Source organism: Oncorhynchus keta, unplaced genomic scaffold, assembly GCF_023373465.1.
Source record: "Oncorhynchus keta strain PuntledgeMale-10-30-2019 unplaced genomic scaffold, Oket_V2 Un_contig_1222_pilon_pilon, whole genome shotgun sequence".
Classification (NCBI taxonomy): domain Eukaryota; kingdom Metazoa; phylum Chordata; class Actinopteri; order Salmoniformes; family Salmonidae; genus Oncorhynchus; species Oncorhynchus keta.
The window spans coordinates 317,346-334,937 of record NW_026277801.1 but is presented as its reverse complement, the minus strand read 5'-3'; the positions used below and the strand labels follow the sequence as shown (position 1 = coordinate 334,937).

At 47.4% G+C, this 17,592-nt stretch overlaps 2 protein-coding genes across 2 annotated transcripts; both read left to right on the top strand.

Moving 5' to 3' along the window:
- Positions 1–432: 432 nt before the first annotated feature.
- Positions 433–3,984, top strand: LOC127905995 (unconventional myosin-Ie-like; the record flags this gene model as incomplete). The annotated part of the gene is made up of 7 exons (XM_052500880.1): positions 433–578; positions 683–829; positions 1,629–1,786; positions 1,897–1,971; positions 2,058–2,274; positions 2,430–2,605; positions 2,887–3,984. Coding segments are annotated over 7 exons (996 nt in total), but the record flags the coding sequence as incomplete, so codon positions are not given.
- A 4,094-nt stretch (positions 3,985–8,078) lies between these two features.
- Positions 8,079–16,454, top strand: LOC118373326 (exopolyphosphatase PRUNE1-like; the record flags this gene model as incomplete). The annotated part of the gene is given in 7 exon segments (XM_052500875.1): positions 8,079–8,293; positions 8,859–9,043; positions 9,156–9,200; positions 9,203–9,313; positions 9,468–9,562; positions 15,297–15,455; positions 15,609–16,454. Coding segments are annotated over 7 exon segments (1,197 nt in total), but the record flags the coding sequence as incomplete, so codon positions are not given.
- Between the last annotated feature and the right edge of the window lie 1,138 nt (positions 16,455–17,592).

Genomic DNA, 17,592 nt, shown 5'->3' with positions numbered 1-17,592 from the left:
TGTGTCGTGTGCTGTAGCCTCAGACATCCTACTGAATAAGAAGGAGAGGAGGAGGAACAGCCTCAACAGGAACTTTGTGGGGCGACTACATCGGCACTGACAACCACCCGAGATCCGGCAGTTCGTGGGCCGCCGGGAGAAGATCGATTTTGCAGATGTGGTTGCCAAATATGACCGCAGGTTTAGGGTAAGAGTCAAGTATGACCACAGTAACAAACCAACATTAACATTGTCACAGAACGCATAATGCTATTGTTATTCATGTTAGATAGACAAGACAGTGTTTCTACTCCCTCAATGGTTTGGTGGATACTGCCAATGCTTGTCTGCTCAATGAACAACAACCTGTCAGTCAGTCTATATATTGTGGTTCCTGGTCAGTAAGCCTATAATAGCAACAAGTTATATAATATCTCCATCTCCATCTTGCAGACTGTGAAGCGTGACCTCATCCTGACCCCTAAGTTCCTGTATCTGATTGGTCGTGAGAAGGTGAAGCAGGGACCAGATAAGGGACAGATCCACGAGGTTCTGAAGAGACAGATAGAAGTGGAGAAGATTCAGTCAGTCTCTCTCAGGTGCCGGTTTAGATACTCTGGAAGTGTTATACCAGTTGATGGTCATGATGCACAGTAGTAGAAATGGGCTTTTCATTGAAAAGATGTCTCCTTTCCTCCCTCAGTACCCTGCAGGATGACTTCTTCATCATCCACGAGGAGCATTACGACAGTGTCCTTCAGTGCATCTTCAAGACGGAGTTCCTCAGTCTGCTCTACAAACGTTATGATGAGAAGACCCAGAGGAAGCTACCGCTCAAGTTCAACAACCTGTCAGTCAGTCTTTACTCTGAGCTTAGCCTTAGACCAGTCAGTGGGGTCTTACTGTTAAACAGTTGAAACCATAACAGTGGTTTTCTATAAAAAGCTGAGGGCTGGGGAAATAAAACCACTCTCTCATAGACCGATATGGATGCAAGGACTGATATCATAAAGAGAGCTTTAACCATGTTTTGAGGCTATACAGTTTTACATTTACTTTGTATACAAACATTGGAGTAAAGTAAGCCTATATTTTGGGTTCTGACTCCAGTGTATTGATTTATCAGCAACTTAAATGACTAAAACCACATATAAAGTATGTATAAAAGATGATGGGGCTATATCTTTATAAGATCATGTACAACCACCAAAATGAAAACTAGACAGTCTGGGAGAATCTAAAATTCCAAAGATGTCATGGGTCTCGCTGTGATTTTGTTATAATGTTTGAGTCACCCAGATAGCATAAGAACATGGCATAAGCCCTGGCAAAATGTGCAGAATGGCACGAAATTTGCTTTAAAACAGCAAGACCTGTGGCCAAGAGGAGGGCCTTTACACATTTTGGCGGGAGACGCCCCCAAGCTAAATTATTATATTCTTAGAGAATCAATTAAATCATTAATTTATAAGTCCAAAAAGGGATGTTGCAACTGATGATTTCCCCTTAAAACATACCAGTGTCATGCTTTACGTCAACGATCATGAATAATCTCAAAGATACATAACGCAAAAGTTATCCAGTTTGAGTCTTTTAAGCCATATCTTAACCCATTGCGCTTCTCTCTCCCCTCTCCGTTCCTCGTTTAGACTGGAGTTTAAGGTGAAGAAGGGAGGTTGGGGGCCGTTCTCAGCTGCTGGCTCCAGGCAGATCCAGTTCCAGCCGGGCCAAGGAGAAGAGGCGGTTGTGAAGCCCAGCAGCAAGGTCCTCATAGTCACCATCGGACCCGGGCTCCCAAAGAACTCCAGTGAGTCCAAGCACTTTGAATGGAGACTTCTATTAGTAGGCTTAATCTGAGTCTGCAACCGTCCCATAGCATTTCAGACACATCACACCTTTTTGTCATGTGTTCCCCAGGACCGACCCGCAGGGACAACAGGAAAAGTCGCTACATGGGAAACCAGACTCCAGGCTCAGGACAGCAGTCACAAGGTGAGAGAACTAGATATCTGAGCCTCTCCAAAGATGGCACTCATTTCACTTTTGACCTGACTCAACATCTCCCTCATCTGTCTCAGGTGCCCCCAGGGGCAGAGGCCGAGGTGGGGGTGGTGGTCAGCGGGGTGGGCCACCCTCGTCCAGGGCGTCCAGGGTCTCTCTGCTCCGCCGGCAGTCCAGTATGGAGCAGCCTACACTACCCCGACAACAGAGGTCCCGGCAGACCAACAACCACTCCAACAACCAGAGCCAGGCAGACACCGCTTTCATGAACGTGCCTGACCAGGGAGTGGCTGGGTGAGTTCTCACGTCCTGTTTGAATACTTGTTAGGTTGTTAAAATTGATATTCTTCCTGTTGTTGCTGGTGTTTCGAAAAAAAAAAACTATATACTGTAAACCAAGAAAGGCACTTTTTATAAATCTCTCTGTCTCTCCTCCCAATTTCGCTCAGTGTTCATCGTAGACGCTCGAAGGAGGTCAAGCCTTCCCCAGGAGCGGGCCGCCCCAAGCCTGCCCCCAAGCCCAAGCCTCGCGCCCCAGAATGCCGAGCGCTGTATGCTTACGACGCCCAGGACACTGATGAGCTGAGCTTCAACGCGGAGGATGTCATTGAAATCCTCACTGAAGGTACTAAACTCTTACAGTAGATCATCTCTGAAGTTATAGTTATATAAACTGAGTATATTAATTACAGTAGTATAAAACTGCTATTAGTCATATACTATAAGTACTGCTACATATTATATACTGCTAGTATTGTAGCATTATTAAAGGCATTCTATAACCACATGTTCAACTGTGATGCAGTCTTCCTGTGCTTCACCTGTAATTCCCTCTTGAGGATAGAAAAGGGCAATATAGTCTATAATGTCTAGATTGACCGGTTTTCTCACCCATCCTCCCTCCAGATCCATCAGGCTGGTGGTACGGTCGTCTTCGCGGGAGGGAAGGCATGTTTCCTGGGAATTATGTAAAGAAGATTTAGGCTGCAGCGATGAGGGACTTGTCCAATGAGAGAAGATCTAGACTGGAGCGATGAGGGACATGTCCAATGAGAGAAGATCTAGACTGGAGCGATGAGGGACATGTCCAATGAGAGAAGATCTAGACTGGAGCGATGAGGGACATGTCCAATGAGAGCAAGGAGTCAGGTGGCAACAGTAGAATTACAACCATACCAAGTGCATTACTACAGAGACAAAACAAAAAAAGCATCATTAAAGAATTTCTCCATACCATCTCTCTTTGGAGTCCAAGACAAGGGAATGTGATGATTTTTGCCAAAGATGGTTTCAAGTGCAAATACTACTAATTTTTATCAATGGATCGTATCTATTGTTTTAGCATGGGTTAGCTTTTTTTAAAGACTGAACAAAAATGTTTTATTTTATCCTGCATCTTTTTATAGCCATTTACCTCCAGTGTTCAAATAAATCTTAGTTTTATTTGCTCTTTCACATTTGTTTAATACATAGGACCAAATGTCCATAATAATCTCAGTTCAGGTGGAGTTGGGATAGAATGGGTAATTACAAAACATTTTTGACAAGATATATATTGTAAAATATATATTAGTTGTGTATTTTATGTGATTATCCATGTCTTAGGTAGATATTTCACAATTCTATATTAGTGAAGATTTGTAAGGCTGAGTTTACACAGGCAGCCCAATTCTGATGTTTTACCCAATTATCGGCAAAAGGGCCGGTCTGATTTGCCAAAAGACCAATTAACGGCAAAATAATCAGAATTGGGCTGCCTGTGTAAACCCAGCCTTACCGATCTTCACTGATATAGAATTGTGAAATATCTACCGAAGATGATGATGAACCATAAAAGACATTAACAGAGCCTACCATTTCCCATGTTTTATAATAGGCTACATGGTACATGTTATTACCCAGAGATAGTCTGTTAAAAAAGAAAGAAAAGACAGTTGATTGTTTGTCGACAGTTGACGTAAGGTCCTAATGAACAAAAAATTAAAAGAATTGTAAACCATCAAATATTGAGGGGTTGTTTCTTTGGGGGGAGTCTGTAAAAAGAGTGGTCCCATGACACTCTTTTTACAGCCTATGGGACACTGGTCATGTCTAGAAGGGATGGCACTGATGTCAAAGTGACTATTGAGTTGCATCAGGATAATTATAGCTCACCCTAACCCTTTTCATAACCATAACCTATTCTCCTAAACTAACTGCGTAAATTGTCCTAACCTGCTGGGTAAGTTACCCTAAATGTTTAAATGTGAAGCATCCGCTTAGCGTTTCCAATCACTACCAATGAAACATTTGATATCAATATAGTTTTCTGTTCGCACAACTGGAATATGTTATGAACAGAATGGACTACGGTTTGTAGACTTTACCCGTTGCAAAAGTTTTCAAAAGTCGCGTTGTTTAGAAGGAGTGCAAATGCAAAGTAAGTTATTGCACACGCGCATTTCAGAGTAGGCGTTCCCTGGCGGAAATATGAAAATAACGCAAGAACGGGCCAATAGGATCCCGCTAGCTCGTATTTGGCTCTGCCCCCTTGCTTGGTCTGACCACTATGGCCCATTTGTTCCCATTGGAAACGAGAGGCTGTGGTCTATCTTGGTTTAGTTATAAAACATCTTTGCTACAACCTCTTTGAAACTACCAGTTTGTAAACCAATATTTGATACTACACTACCCACAATACTACGTCCCGTCTTTCAACGTCACGTCAGCCCAAGACGAGTCACGCACGACTCTTGGGCATTAACATTTCAAACTTACAGTGCAGTCTTTTCATTCCTGAGACGTGCAGATACAGCTAACGTTAGCTATATGCAACAAAGACAACTAGCAAACTCATTTCAGACTGTCTTTACGTAGTGCATCCAATAACCATGGATATATTTTTAAAAAGCTGTCGCAATGAGCTGAAGGTAGGAACATAGACGGTTTCTGGTGGTCGCGCCGTTTGTTTGCTTTATCCATTTTCAATGTTTAGTTTGTCTTAACGGCTAACGTTAGCTAGTTATGTAGTCTAATAAATAACTTCGACATGTACATTTGATGCACAAATTAGTGGGGTTTTCAGAGATATCAGGAGAAAGGTAGCTAGACATTAAATTCCGACTAGATCAAGTCGAAAGACTTGTCATTGAAAAACAGTAGGGCAATGTGACAGCAGCCTGCCGCATGGTCCCGGTGTTGCTTGTGGGCTCGTGCATGCGCATCAAATTAGATCAGACTGAGACAGTTGTCACCGTACACTAACTACATTTGAACTGTACTGTACATAGACTGTAATTACAGCTAGCTAGTTGGCTAGCCAGGCAAATTAGCATTGTCACGTGATCACATAATTGTGTTAAATGTAACTCATACACTGCTTCATTATGTTGCATGATATATATGCATTAATATATTTAAGTGATATTCAAACATATAATTGTTCAATTGTAATGGGCCATGAAAGTACATTTCTTGTAGGGTCAGCTGCCTGTCAGGTGCCTGTCAGGTGTCAATATGCCCACGTGCATTTTTTTGCTTTGCATGTCTGCCATACTTACAGTTACACGGTGGCTTTAATTTCAGGGTCTTGATGTCGTGCTCTTGACCTTAAGTGAAAAGAGCACTGTTTGGAGTTCAAAACAAGCCCTATCAAGATTAGTGAGATCAGATGGTGTGTATATAGCGCCTCAGAGCGTCACACCTTATTTACTCGGTGTTCAGTGAGGGGAAGAGAAGTCAGCACCTGCACAGATGTACTATCCAGTGTGTACATGGGGAGGCTGGGTTGAGAGAGAAGTCTAATGGGAACTGAAAGACAGGTGAGGTGCATTTCAATAGTTAACAGTGGCTTCCACTCCTTCTGTATCAATCTGAAAACATCATGGATAGATGAGACTGGGTTGTATCGTGGATAGATGAGACTGGGTTGTATCGTGGATAGATGAGACTGGGTTGTACCGTGGATAGATGAGACTGGGTTGTACCGTGGATAGATGAGACTGGGTTGTACCGTGGATAGATGAGACTGGGTTGTACCGTGGATAGATGAGACTGGGTTGTATGGATAGATGAGACTGAGATGAGACTGGGTGGGATGAGACTGGTTGTATCGTGGATAGATGAGACTGGGTTGTATCGTGGATAGATGAGACTGGGTTGTATCGTGGATAGATGAGACTGGGTTATACCGTGGATAGATGAGACTGTTATACCGTGGATAGATGAGACTGGGTTATATCTGTGGATAGATGAGACTGGGTTATAGACTCGTGGATAGATGAGACTGGGTTGTACCGTGGATAGATGAGACTGGGTTATAGATGAGACTGTTGTACCGATAGATGAGACTGGGTTATATGATAGATGAGACTGTTGTACCGATAGATGAGACTGGGTTATACCGTGGATAGATGAGACTGGGTTGTACCGTGGATAGATGAGACTGGGTTGTACCGGATAGATGAGACTACCGTGGATAGATGAGACTGGGTTGTACCGTGGATAGATGAGACTGGGTTGTACCGTGGATAGATGAGACTGGGTTGTACCGTGGATAGATGAGACTGGGTTGTACCGTGGATAGATGAGACTGGGTTGTACCGTGGATAGATGAGACTGGGTTGTACCGTGGATAGATGAGACTGGGTTGTATGATAGATGAGACTGGGTTGTATATCCGTGGATAGATGAGACTGTTGTACCGTGGATAGATGAGACTGGGTTGTACCGTGGATAGATGAGACTGGGTTGTACCGTGGATAGATGAGACTGGGTTATACCGTGGATAGATGAGACTGGGTTGTAGATAGATGAGTGGATGAGATGAGACTGGGTTGTACCGTGGATAGATGAGACTGGGTTGTACCGTGGATAGATGAGACTGGGTTGTATCGTGGATAGATGAGACTGGGTTATATCGTAGATGATGAGACTGGGTTATATTTCTTTCACCTGGGTTATATCGTAGATAGATGAGACTGGGTTATATCGTAGATAGATGAGACAGTACTCTGTAGATGAGACTACTCTTGATCTGCAACAGATAGATGAGACTGGGTACCTATATACTACGTAGATAGATGAGACTGGGTTATATCGTAGATAGATGAGACTGGGTTTAATCTGCATCTGAGATAGATGAGACATTTTAGCAGACACTCTTATACAGAGCGATTTACAGGACCAATTAGGATTAAGTGCCTTGCTCTAAGGGCACATCGATTTGATTTTTTTCACCTCGTCGGCTTGTAGATTTGAACCAGCAACGTTTCGATTACTGGCCCAATGCTCTTAACTGCTAGGCTACCTGCTGCTAGGCTTCAGGCTGTAGACTGGCTAATTGTCACATGGCTTTTGTTATCGCAACAAGCTGCCTCTGTTAGCCCCTAGCTCTGGCACCCATGACTCGTGCTGCTGTCACAGACGGCCATGCTCTGGGAAACACCCTACTTGTTTCTCAACTCCACATTAAAAACATTCAACAAAAACACGTAGTGGAGTTAACAGGCCGTCATGTAGCTTAGCCATTACATCACAGTCTGCTCTACTGAGGTCATTGATGGAATTAGCCTAAGGCTGTTTGACAAAGAGCTAGCCAAAGCCTTCAGGCAGGGAATGAAGTCAGCCCTATCATCCACTTTCTGATTGACCCTTCAGAAGGCTATTCAAACAGTGTCCAGGGTTTTACTCTAGGATGGGATATTGGAACCGAGAGTACCTCATCTCCTGTGATCAGCATCATCATGACGTGCATTGACATTACAACACACACACAACCTGTCCACATAGACTGTCCACTCACTAAGACACATCTGATAGCCTTAAAAGGCTCATTGCAAGATAATGGATAGACTGACCTGTATTTTCTCATAGTAAATTCCCTCATAGAGTTGGATATTCTTGTGACTGTATTCATCCCACTCTACCCTCCACAGGGGATAGATGAGACAGCCCAGGGTTCCATGTGGTTCTGGGGAACGAGGCCTGTGACCTGGACTCCATGGTGTCAGCTCTGGCCTACGATACTTCCTGTCCATGAGAGTAACTGGGTTCATTTGGACCCGTATGTGTTGAGAATGGTTCAACAGAGCAAGCGTCAGGTGTTATAACACCTCTCTCTCCCCTCCCAGACACTTGATTCTGGGAAAGTTCCTCTTCCCGTTCTGAACATTCCCCGGCAAGAGTTCCCGCTGCGCACGGACAATGCCTTCCTGCTGAGAGAGAGTGGCCTCTCCCAGGATGACCTGGTGTTCCGGGACGAGCTGGACCTGGGGAGTCTACACCGGGCCGGCCGGCTGGACCTCACACTGGTGGACCACAACGTGCTGCCCAGGTCAGGGTAATGAGACCTCTGTCCACTGACAGTCATCCAGGATAGACACTTCCCCATGTGATCATCACCTGTATCTCTATAAAAGCAACACTGACCTAGAGACTCCTTGAAATAGCTTGACTGAAGTCTGACTGTGTGGCTGTCTGTTGCAGACTGACTGTGTGGCTGTCTGTTGGAGCTCTGACTGTGTGGCTGTCTGTTGGAGCTCTGACTGTGTGGCTGTCTGTTGCAGCTCTGAGCTGTCTGACTGTGTGGCTGTCTGTTGCAGCTCTGACTGTGTGGCTGTCTGTTGCAGCTCTGACTGTGTGGCTGTCTGTTGCAGCTCTGACTGTGTGGCTGTCTGTTGCAGCTCTGACTGTGTGGCTGTCTGTTGCAGCTCTGACTGTGTGGCTGTCTGTTGGAGCTCTGACTGTGTGGCTGTCTGTTGGAGCTCTGACTGTGTGGCTGTCTGTTGCAGCTCTGACTGTGTGGCTGTCTGTTGCAGCTCTGACTGTGTGGCTGTCTGTTGCAGCTCTGACTGTGTGGCTGTCTGTTGCAGCTCTGACTGTGTGGCTGTCTGTTGCAGCTCTGACTGTGATCTAGAAGAGGCGGTGTTGGAGGTGATCGACCATCACCTCCTGGAGAGGAAGCCCTCTCCCTCCTGTCCCGTTACCGTGGAGACGGTGGGCTCCTGCTCCACCCTGGTGGCAGAACGGATCATCCAGAAAGCCCCTGAAGTCCTCGACCAACAGGTGGCCCAGCTCTTATATGGTAACCAGAAATATAACTGATGTATGTGGAAATCATTTCAGTATTAAGTGAACTATGCCTTTAACTGCATCACTGTGTGACGAGACTGACATCCTGTTCTTTGTGATCACAGGCACCATAGTGTTAGACTGTGTGAACATGGCCCCAGAGGCAGGAAAGTCACCCCTAAAGACAGCCAGTACGCTGGCCTCCTGGAGACGCACTTCCCCAACCTGCCACCAAGGGGCGTCCTCTTCCAGTCCTTGCAGAATGCTAAATTTGACGTGTCAGGTAAACACCCCAGGATTAATACCTGAAGCTCAGCCTTGTGGATGTGGTTTTTGCCTCTCAGATTAGACGATGGGCATCCCATATCAATGCCATGTTTAAGTATGAAGGAGAGGGAGACCGACAATGTTTTTTGCTCGTATTCCCTTGTTCCCAGGTCTTACCACAGAACAGATGCTTCTGAAAGACATGAAGGTGGCATCGGAAGGAGATTTAAAACTGGCAGTCAGTGTGATATATATGACACTGGAGGTGGGTGTGCATCTTAACTATTCAAAATGTGATACAACACAAGGTTACACGTACTACTGGTGGATAATAGCATGGTTCAAATACTATCATGTACCCAGTTCTACTGCAGTATGCCATCTCACAATGCATGTTTCACCTATGAATTCTTTACAGAATCTCATTTTCAGATCTAAACTGAACACAGTCCTCAAGTTATCAGAGCCTTTCCCCGTGCTACTGCCTGACACACCCTTCAGACACTTCCCCATTGTTACTGCCTGACACACCCTTCAGACCTTCCCGTGCTACTGCCTGACACACCCTTCAGACACTTCCCCATTGTTACTGCCTGACACACCCTGACACTTCCCCATGCTACTGCCTGACACACCCTTCAGACACTTCCCGTACTACTGCCTGACACACCCTTCAGACACTTCCCCATTGTTACTGCCTGACACACCCTTCAGACACTTCCCCATGTTACTGCCTGACACACCCTTCAGACACTTCCCCGTGCTACTGCCTGACACACCCTGTTCAGACACTTCCCCATTGTTACTGCCTGACACACCCTTCAGACACTTCCCCATGCTACTGCCTGACACACCCTTCAGACACTTCCCTGTGACACACCCTTCAGACACTTCCCCATTGTTACTGCCTGACACACCCTTCAGACACTTCCCCATGTTACTGCCTTCTACACACCCTTCAGACACTCCCGTGCTACTGCCTGACACACCCTTCAGACACTTCCCTACTGTGACACACCCTTCAGATACTGCCTGTGCACTGCCTGATGCACCCTTCAGACACCCTTGTTACTGCCTGAGTTGGACACTTCCCTGTTGTTACTGCCTGACACACCCTTCAGACACTTCCCTGTTGTTGCAGCTTGCCTGTGTGTCCCTTGAGACACTTCCTGTTGTTACTGCCTGACACCCTTCAGACACTTCCCTGTGTGGGGGCACCCTGTCAGACACTTCCCTGTGTTACTGCCTGATGCACCTTCAGACACTTCCCTGTGTTACTGCCTGACACTTCAGACACTTCCTGTGTTACTGCCTGACGCACCCTTCAGACACTTCCCTGTGTTACTGCTGATGCACCCTTCAGACATTCCCTGTGTTACTGCCTGACACACCCTTCAGACACTTCCCTGTTGTTACTGCCTGACACACCCTCAGGTTCCCTGTGTTAGCCTGACACACCTTCCACTTCCCTGTTGTTACTGCATGACACACCCTGACACTTCCCTGTTACTGCCTGACACACCAGGTGGCAGACACTTCCCTGTTGTTACTGCATGACACACCCTTCAGACACTTCCCTGTGTTACTGCCTGACGCACCCTTCAGACACTTCCCTGTGTTACTGCCTGACGCACCCTTCAGATACTTCCCTGTGTTACTGCCTGACGCACCCTTCAGACACTTCTCTGTGTTACTGCCCGACGCACCCTTCAGACACTTCCCTGTTGTTACTGCCTGACGCACCCTTCAGATACTTCCCTGTTGTTACTGCCTGACGCACCCTTCAGACACTTCCCTGCTGTTACTGCCTGACGCAACCTTCAGACACTTCCCTGTTGTTACTGCCTGACGCACCCTTCAGACACTTCCCTGTTGTTACTGCCTGACGCACCCTTCAGACACTTCTGTGTTACTGCCTGACGCACCCTTCAGACACTTCCCTGTTGTTACTGCCTGACACACCCTTCAGACACTTCCCTGTTGTTACTGCCTGACACACCCTTCAGACACTTCCCCGTGTTACTGCCTGACACACCCTTCAGACACTTCCCCGTACTACTGCCTGACACACCCTTCAGATACTTCCCTGTTGTTACTGCCTGACGCACCCTTCAGACACTTCCCTGTTGTTACTGCCTGGCGCACCCTTCAGACACTTCCTGTTGTTGCCCGGCGCACCCTTCAGACACTGACTGTGTTACTGCCCGACGCACCCTTCAGACACTGCCCTGTGTTACTGCCTGACGCACCCTTCAGACACTTCCCTGTTGTTACTGCCTGACGTTCAGACACTTCCCTGTTGTTACTGCCTGACGCACCCTTCAGACACTTCCCTGTTGTTACTGCCTGACGCACTTCAGACACTTCCCCATGTTACTGCCTGACACACTTCAGACACTTCCCTGTTGTTACTGCCCGACGCACCCTTCAGACACTTCCCTGTGTTACTGCCTGACGCACCCTTCAGACACTTCCCCATGTTGTTACTGCATGACGCACCCTTCAGACACTTCCCTGTGTTACTGCCTGACACACCCACCCTTCAGACACTTCCCTTGTTACTGCCTGACACCCTTCAGACACTTCCCCAATTACTGCCTGACACACCCTGACACTTCCCCATGTTACTGCACACACCCTTCAGACACTTCCCTGTTGTTACTGCCTGACGCACCCTTCAGATACTTCCCTGTTGTTACTGCCTGACGCACCCTTCAGACACTTCTCTGTGTTACTGCCTGACGCACCCTTCAGACACTTCCCTGTGTTACTGCCTGACACACCCTTCAGACACTTCTCTGTGTTACTGCCTGACACACCCTTCAGACACTTCCCTGTTGTTACTGCCTGACACACCCTTCAGACACTTCCCTGTTGTTACTGCCTGACACACCCTTCAGACACTTCCCTGTTGTTACTGCCTGACGCACCCTTCAGACACTTCCCTGTGTTACTGCCTGACGCACCCTTCAGACACTTCCCCGTTGTTACTGCCTGACGCACCCTTCAGACACTTCCCTGTGTTACTGCCTGACGCACCCTTCAGACACTTCCCTGTTTTACTGCCTGACACACCCTTCAGACACTTCCCTGTTGTTACTGCCTGACGCACCCTTCAGACACTTCCCTGTTGTTACTGCCTGACGCACCCTTCAGACACTTCCCTGTGTTACTGCCTGACGCACCCTTCAGACACTTCCCTGTTGTTACTGCCTGATGCTTCAGACACTTCCTGTTGTTACTGCCTGACGCACCCTTCAGACACTTCCCCATGTTACTGCCTGACACACCCTTCAGACACTTCCCAGAGTGTTACTGCCTGACGAACCTTCAGACACTTCCCTGTGTTACTGCCTGACAGACACTTCCTGTTGTTACTGCCTGACGCACCCTTCAGACACTTCTGTGTTACTGCCTGACGCACCCTTCAGACACTTCCCTGTTGTTACTGCCTGACACACCCTTCAGACACTTCCCTGTTGTTACTGCCTGACACACCCTTCAGACACTTCCCCGTGTTACTGCCTGACACACCCTTCAGACACTTCCCTGTATACTGCCTGAAGCACCCTTCAGATACTTCCCTGTTGTTACCCTGGTTCCCTGTTGTTACTGCCTGGCGCACCCTTCAGACACTTCCCTGTTGTTACTGCCCGGCGCACCCTTCAGACACTTCCCTGTGTTACTGCCTGACGCACCCTTCAGACACTTCCCTGTGTTACTGCCTGACACACCCTTCAGACACTTCCCTGTTGTTACTGCCTGACACACCCTTCAGACACTTCCCTGTTGTTACTGCCTGACAACCCTTCAGACACTTCCCTGTTGTTACTGCCTGACACACCCTTCAGACACTTCCCCAGACTGCCTGACACACACTTCAGACACTTCCCTGTTGTTACTGCCCACACACCCTTCAGACACTTCCCTGTGTTACTGCCTGATTCAGACACTTCCCTGTTGTTACTGCCTGACGCACCCTTCAGAGACACTTCCCTGTGTTACTACCCTTCAGACACTTCCCTGTTGTTACTGCCTGACGCACCCTTCAGACACTTCCCTGTTGTTACTGCCTGACGCACCCTTCAGACACTTCCCCATGTTACTGCCTGACACACCCTTCAGACACTTCCCTGTTGTTACTGCCTGACGTTCAGATACTTCCCTGTTGTTACTGCCTGACGCACCCTTCAGACACTTCTCTGTGTTAGCCTGACGACCCTTCAGACACTTCCATGTTACTGCCTGACACACCCTTCAGACACTTCTCTGTGTTACTGCCTGACACACCTTCAGACACTTCCCTGTTGTTACTGCCTGACACACCCTTCAGACACTTCCCTGTTGTTACTGCCTGACACAGTCTTCAGACACTTCCCTGTTGTTACTGCAGAGCACCCTTCAGACACTTCCCTGTTGTTACTGCCTGACGCACCCTTCAGACACTTCCCTGTTGTTACTGCCTGCACCCTTCAGACACTTCCCTGTTGTTACTGCCTGACACCCTTCAGACACTTCCCTGTTGTTACTGCCTGACACACCCTTCAGACACTTCCCCGTGTTACTGCCTGACACACCCTTCAGACACTTCCCTGTTGTTACTGCCTGACACACCCTTCAGACACTTCCCTGTTGTTACTGCCTGACGCACCCTTCAGACACTTCCCTGTTGTTACTGCCTGACGCACCCTTCAGACACTTCCCCATTGTTACTGCCTGCACACCTTCAGACACTTCCCTGTGTTACTGCCCGACGCACCCTTCAGACACTTCCCTGTGTTACTGCCTGACGCACCCTTCAGACACTTCCCTGTTGTTACTGCCTGACGCACCCTTCAGACACTTCCCTGTTGTTACTGCCTGACGCACCCTTCAGACACTTCCCTGTTGTTACTGCCTGACGCACCCTTCAGACACTTCCCCGTGTTACTGCCTGACACACCCTTCAGACACTTCCCCATGTTACTGCCTGACACACCCTTCAGACACTTCCCTGTTGTTACTGCCTGACGCACCCTTCAGACACTTCCCTGTTGTTACTGCCTGACGCGCACCCTTCAGACACTTCCCTGTTGTTACTGCCTGGCGCACCCTTCAGACACTTCCCTGTGTTACTGCCTGACACACCCTTCAGACACTTCCCTGTTGTTACTGCCTGACACACCCTTCAGACACTTCCCTGTGTTACTGCCTGACACACCCTTCAGACACTTCCCTGTTGTTACTGCATGACACACCCTTCAGACACTTCCCTGTTACTGCCTGACACACCCTTCAGACACTTCCCTGTTGTTACTGCCTGACACACCCTTCAGACACTTCCCTGTGTTACTGCCTGACGCACCCTTCAGACACTTCCCTGTGTTACTGCCTGACGCACCCTTCAGACACTTCCCTGTGTTACTGCCTGACGCACCCTTCAGACACTTCCCTGTGTTACTGCCTGACGCACCCTTCAGACACTTCCCTGTTGTTACTGCCTGACGCACCCTTCAGACACTTCCCTGTTGTTACTGCCTGACGCACCCTTCAGACACTTCCCTGTTGTTACTGCCTGACGCACCCTTCAGACACTTCCCTGTTGTTACTGCCTGACGCACCCTTCAGACACTTCCCTGTTGTTACTGCCTGACACACCCTTCAGACACTTCCCTGTGTTACTGCCTGACGCACCCTTCAGACACTTCCCTGTTATTACTGCCTGACACACCCTTCAGACACTTCCCTGTTATTACTGCCTGACGCACCCTTCAGACACTTCCCTGTGTTACTGCCTGACGCACCCTTCAGACACTCAAAATGTGAAGGTGGGATGTTTCACCTAGTTCATGAAGATCACCCCCCCACATGTCCAATCAGGTGGAACCACCCACAAGTAAAAATGCACTAACCCTGTGCCTGTCTCTTCATGTGAACTTATAAAGGGACTCAACAGCTGCACTTGAGTTCATACTGAGATTTACAAACAAACTGTAATATCTATAAATGTTGTCCCTCAGGCTTTTCTACAGAGACAAAGCTTACAGCAAGAGCTCTGTGAGTTCTGCCACAAGCACAGCTACAACCTGGTGGTGGCCATGACGATCTCCTTCAATGATAACAAGGAGCCCTTCAGGCAGCTGGCCGTCTACAGCTCCAGCACCCTCTACAGGGGGGAGGTAGGAACTACACCATCCCAATCGGACATGATCCCATAGTGTTGACTATCTAGAGTTAAAGTAAGTCATTATGAAGAGTTGATAGTAAGCTTTGGGTTGCCAGGGTTGTTTTTACAATGTTTTTTTTTTTACATGGTCTTTGTTGTCCTGCAGATGAGCCAAGCCTTGGAGCAAGCCCGGAGACCCAGTCTGAGCCTGAGTCCAATGAGCAGCCCTTACTCAGACATCAGGGCTTACCTCCAGGGCAACACGTTGGCCTCCAGGAAGAAGGTGCTGCCCATCATCAAGGACTTCCTGAGGGACAGGGAGCGAAGAGAGGTGCATTGTGGGACCCTAGAGGAGAGTTACGAGGTACCACAGCAACGAGCGTACACTGAGGACGCTGGGATAGAGGAGGACTCCTACTTCCCCCCCACCCCTATGAACAGTCTGGTGGAGGGCTGTCCCCTTGACAACGGACTGCCCAAGATCAGCGCTGAAGCTCTGACGGAGAAGTTCAGCAAGATGGCCAGCGAAGAGGAGAACGCAGGGGGACTCTGATGTCACTCACACTCCTGGTGGTCAGCGGAGCACCCAAGCTCACTAACCTGTATAACAGCTGGATGGCCAGAGTTCTCGTAACAGGATTCAGACCAGTCAGAACAGATTGTTTATGACTGTGCAGGGTGTTGAGCTCGGCACAACATTGATCCGCTGGGATGAGGACTGGGAGGCACACTGTTCCCAATCCAGAGGAGTAAACAATCCACTGGCAATCATATTGGAGATGATGGAAATGCATTGAAAATATTAGTGACACCCGTGCTTTACGTTAGTGACACCCGTGCTTTACGTTAGTGACACCCGTGCTTTACGTTAGTGACACCCGTGCTTTACGTTAGTGACACCCGTGCTTTACGTTAGTGACACCCGTGCTTTACGTTAGTGACACCCGTGCTTTACGTTAGTGACACCCGTGCTTTACGTTAGTGACACCCGTGCTTTACGTTAGTGACACCCGTGCTTAGTGACACCCGTGCGTTAGTGACACCTGTGCTTTATATGGGGGAGGGGTTCCCGAGTGGCGTAGCGGTCCAAGGCACTGCATCTCAGTGCTAGAGGCGTCACTACATACCCTGGTTTGATTCCTGGCTGTATCACAACTGGTCGTTTTTGGGAGTCCCGTAGGGCGGCGCACAATTGTCCCAACGTCGTCCAGGTTAAGGTTTGGCCGGGGTAGGCCGATATTGTAATAAGAATTTGTTCTTAAATGACTTGCCTAGTTAAATAAAGGTTAAATAAAAAAATATTAGTGACACCGATGCTTTCATCCTTGAATGGGAATAATTTAATTGGGAACTCTGTTAATGGAAAAATACTCCCAGTTGTTATGTTTCCGGAAATAGATTTTGCTGTCTCTCTCTTCTCCCCAAGAGTGTGTGTGCAGCCTAGACTAATGTGTATATGGACATTTTTGTGATAGATGCCTAAACCAATATGTGGCCCCACTTTATTTGGATAGTCCAGCTGTAGAACTATCTGTTGATAAGCAACTGCTTACTAAGCTTAGGGTAAGGGTTAATAGTTAGTTGGGGTTAGGGTCAGAGTTAAGTTTATGATTTGGTTAAGGTTGGCGTTTAGTACATAGTTAGTTGAAATGTGATAGTCTGTAGAGCATCTACAAATGGACTGTCCAAATGAAGTGTTACTCTGCATGATATGCAGTGTTGATTTGACATCATTGATAAGCAGTTTGACGTTGAAGTAAAGTGTTTGTGTTGAATAGTTATTGCTAGAGATAGCTAGACATTATTCCTTGACGGTTTTATTGATAATAAATCAGTTCTGAATGTTCTTCTGATTCAAAACACCATTATAATACTGATTTTTCCCCAAATGAAAGATTTTGTATACTGCAAATGTATGTAAACAATTTATTTAACAATTATCTGATTATATGCAATTGTATCGCACGAAGATACAGTAACTTCCGTTGGATTGTGTTAAAACACTTGGTACCAATGATATTTCTGATGTTATTTTGAATATAATACTTTGATCTCTTATCTGAAACTAGGACTCCCCAGAACCAAGGTACTTCCAGGCCTGATGTAGTCTAGTTAAATAACTGTTTATTTCATAAAATGCTCTAAACTGA